We start from the raw sequence: 4,130 nt of genomic DNA on the forward strand, positions 1-4,130 counted from the left end.
ATCCCTTTAGCTAAGGTCCACGTGCTTGCTTTTATCCTCACAGACCCAGGATCGCTACACTACCTCCACCTGTGGGAAGCGCAGCCCCTGTGCTTCAGCGTACTCCATGCCTCACCAGCTTGGTGCAGCAACTGGCGGACGATTTCGGCTCCCTCACGCATCCCATTCGGGGCTGCCTTCCGATGACCGCGCGGCCATCCTATCCCACTTCTGACACCAATGTAACAACACAGGCGAGGCCGTTCGCGAACCCGGAGTCTCCAACTTACAAGCCCAACACGTTAACCATCAAGCTAAAGGGACAATCCCTTTAGCTAAGGTCCACGTGCTTGCTTTTATCCTCACAGACCCAGGATCGCTACAATACTTTGTCAAACCAAGCAACTAAAGCGTTAGCTATACTATAGAACCAGGAGATGTATAACATTTCACTCTGGCCAAAAACTAAAAAGTAAAACTGATTGTTTGTGTCTCTCCTTATTCTAAATATCGCTTGGTTTGACCAACTACAACTATTTTACGAGCATTTTTACGAAATGTAGATGGAAAATGAATGGCGGGTCAAATCCCTGGGTTCTTACGCTGAACGCGGCGTGACTTTGGCACTCTATAATGAAGAGTATCGCGAATCCGGTAGGTGGCAGTGAATGTTCTCAGGTAGGGAGGGGAGAGCAATGAGGGGGGCGGATGTGGATGAGGGTGAGCGGAGCGGGGCGGAGCGGGGCGGGGAGGAGCGGGGCGCCCGTCTGGTCTGTTCCTCTTGCACAAGCAAGCGCTCCCATGTTGCGTAGTCTGGAAACCTGACGTGGAGCGCAGCCGAGGCGAGGCGAGGCGAGCAGCCCGTCAGAGCGACAGACAGCTGTGGCAGAGTTGCGGCAGGGCAGAGCAGAAAGTGCCCGTGGTGTTGGTCCCTGGACGGAGAGAGGGAGAGAGCGCAGCGGGACGGAGGTCGATCGGGGTCGGGGAGACGCTCCGGGACAGTCACCGCTGGCAGGGAAGCTGGAACTTAACTACACTCATTTGAGTTGTGAGCGATGCACTGGCAGCATGGCCAAGTGGTTCAAGGAGCACCTGGGATTCAAAACTACCAAAGCACCCCCTCCGGCGCCGCCGAAGCCGGACTACAGACACTGTCACACCGGTGTCGGTGTGCCCGGTGTGCCCGGCTACCAGCAGCCGAGCTCCGGGGCATGCACCTACCCGAGCCCCGCTCAGCCGGACATCCTCGCTGCTTACAAACTACAGAAGGAGCTGGACTTCGAAGACCCGTACACTCCCGGTGGGAATATTTCCTTTGGGTCGAGCATGAACACTGCCGCGGGCTGTCCGGATATCAAGTATGTGTCGCCGAAGCACCGGCTCATCAAGGTGGAGACCGTGGAGAAGAGCAGCCCGGCGCCGGGCGGCGGCATCACGGTGACCCAGGCTGCTGTCGCTGTCGGCAGTGTGAAGTCTCCCACTTCACCTCCCTCCGACCATGACAACAAAGACAAGGTGAGAGGAGTTATATAGTCCCAACTTAGTCAAGTGGCGTTATAGGGTTCAGCAACTTCCATCCGGCTACACTTTAACTTTACCATTTTGTTTATTTCTAATATATTGACTGTAGCCAAGGAAAGCAACTCACTAGGAGAGAGAGAGACACACACACACACACACACACACACACACACACACACACACACACACACACACACACACACACACACACACACAGACAGACTGAGACAGAGAGAGTTTTAATAACAGAGGAGACCATATGGTGGATTTCTGACATGTATATCACAGTCAAGCTCTGCTGCCACTAACAGCCTGTGTTTGTGCTGAAAGATTAGACAATTATTGGGCTATACCATTCCTGTAATATTTCTGTAGGGACTTCTACTGGTACAGTAGGCTACCACCAGTGTTTCTGTGTGTGTGTGTGTGTGTGTGTGTGTGTGTGTGTGTTGTGTGTGTGTGTGTGTGTGTGTGTGTGTGTGTGTGTGTGTGTGTGAGAGAGAGATATTATGTTGTTTCTAGTTTTGCTGTGATGTGTGTACTAGCTACAGTAGGCTATCCTCATAAAGTAAATCAGGGCATCTCTCTCATAGGCATCATGAGTGTTGTTATCAGTGGCGACTGGCGCTCCCTATTCTCTCCTAGAATAAAAGGTGATTTGCGTAGGGAACACCTGACCTACTCGGATAAGGAGTGAATCGTTACAACCAGCAGAACTTGTTTTCACAACCCCACACACACACACACACACACACACACACACACGCGCGCACACACACACACACACACACACACACAAAACGGCTGTCCACTGTGTTGCGACATCCACCTCTGTCTAATAGCTAACCTGGCTGAGCTACAGGCGGTGTTAGGGAACAGTCGAGCAGCATGTTGTATCTTTATTTATTTATTTATTTATTTATTTATTTAAGATCCTCACTGACACGCAGCTCCAAAATCACTAATTTGATCCCTTTAGTGTCATTATGTCATTATTGGTGCTTCTGCTAACTTTGCTGCACTTCACTTTCTGTATGCAGCCAAAGATGGAGGCAAACGGGTGAGATGTGAGCGCTGCTGGGTAGAGATGTAACGCTATGAAGATTTCACGGTTATCGTATTATCACGGTATTCGTAAAAAAGAATAGCTGAAAATGTTCAAAAAGGATTGACACACTCACTGAAATCATTTTTCCACGTTTGCATCTCTGGGAGACGGTTGCCAACTTTGGTTGATGATGGACAGTATTTACCATGTTTTTCAAAGCACCGTAATCACGCGGCACCACGGTTTTAATGATGATGATCATTTGAAACGGTACGGTTATCGTAAGGGATTTGATCACGGTTATCATTAAAACCGGTTATCGTTACATCCCTACTGCTGGCTGCCCATTTGGATCTGCAGCTTATTCCCAAAGCAAAGCAACAATACACTAGGGGATGTAACGATAACCGCTTTGAATGATGATAACCGTGATCATTTTGGTCACTATAATCGTGATATGAAATGTTCATTGTCGTTCCGACTCTACAATACACCCCCCCGCGAACCAGACATAATCACAGTGCCTCTAGTGTAATTTGAGTGTTATTTCATCTTTATTGAAGTCGACAGGTCAATAGAGAATGTTCTTTCTTGCTGCCTTGGGGGGAAAAGTCACTCTGATGAGTTTAAATGTACACGGCTTTAATTGGAGCCTCTCAGCACTGCAGCAGTCTGTCTCCTGCTGCCTGCGTGGACCTTGCTAGCTTGTTCACTTTGTGTCCCAGGGGCCTTCTTGTGTTGCACCCTCATCAACACAGAGTGAACCTGGAGACAGATGCTCCTCATCAACACAGAGTGAACCTGGAGACAGATGCTCCTCATCAACACAGAGTGAACCTGGAGACAGATGCTCCTCATCAACACAGAGTGAACCTGGAGACAGATGCTCCTCATCAACACAGAGTGAACCTGGAGACAGATGCTCCTCATCAACACAAAGTGAACCTGGAGACAGATGCTCCTCATCAACACAGAGTGAACCTGGAGACAGATGCTGGGAGGCAGGACAAGTGCCTCCAAGTGTCCTGCCGTGTCTGTCAGGCTCCTCAGGAAGACAAGTGCCTCCAAGTGTCCTGCCGTGTCTGTCAGGCTCCTCAGGAATGCCTCCAGGCGAGTGTTGGTTCCTGTGGAGAAAGCTGATATAAGTTCATGTCAGTGAGGTTAAGGACGTAAGAGACAGCCATCCAGCCCAGGAATGTCCCATAGCCAGTGTGCTAATAATTGTGTCGAGTCGGGTTCGAGTCCAACTCCTGGACTCATTTTAAGCAATCCTGATCTGATTTGGACTGGCATTCATGCATCCAGACTTGGAAGTTGGAGACGAGGACTTGGACTTGTTAATTGATAAAGACTGTTTTTTGTCTGTGTTTTTTGTTGTTTTTGTAATAGACCCTAATGATCTTGCATAAGATATTGATAGCTATATTAATACCGTGAGATTATTCAATTGGGTGCAAGGGGAGGCGTGTGTGTTCCACCTGCGTGTGTATTCACACTCATGTTCACAAACTCTGGACTCGGACTGGGACTTGGAATCAGCCGCGTAATGGGGACTGGACTGGAACTGGATTGTGACCTGGAC

General features: G+C 49.4%; 1 protein-coding gene across 2 annotated transcripts in view; it reads left to right on the plus strand.

Annotated features, from left to right (window-relative positions):
- The first annotated feature begins 911 nt into the window (after nucleotides 1–911).
- shf (Src homology 2 domain containing F) overlaps nucleotides 912–4,130 on the plus strand; it is a 251,849-nt gene continuing 248,630 nt past the window's right edge. For both annotated transcript variants that reach the window (XM_083653041.1, XM_083653042.1), the window contains exon 1: nucleotides 912–1,494. In XM_083653041.1, the coding sequence (XP_083509167.1) occupies nucleotides 1,048–1,494 (447 nt within the window). In that variant the 5' untranslated portion in view covers nucleotides 912–1,047. The remainder of the gene's footprint in view (nucleotides 1,495–4,130) is intronic.

Source organism: Poromitra crassiceps, assembly GCF_964638095.1.
Source record: "Poromitra crassiceps genome assembly, chromosome: 16".
In the NCBI taxonomy this organism is placed as follows: domain Eukaryota; kingdom Metazoa; phylum Chordata; class Actinopteri; order Beryciformes; family Melamphaidae; genus Poromitra; species Poromitra crassiceps.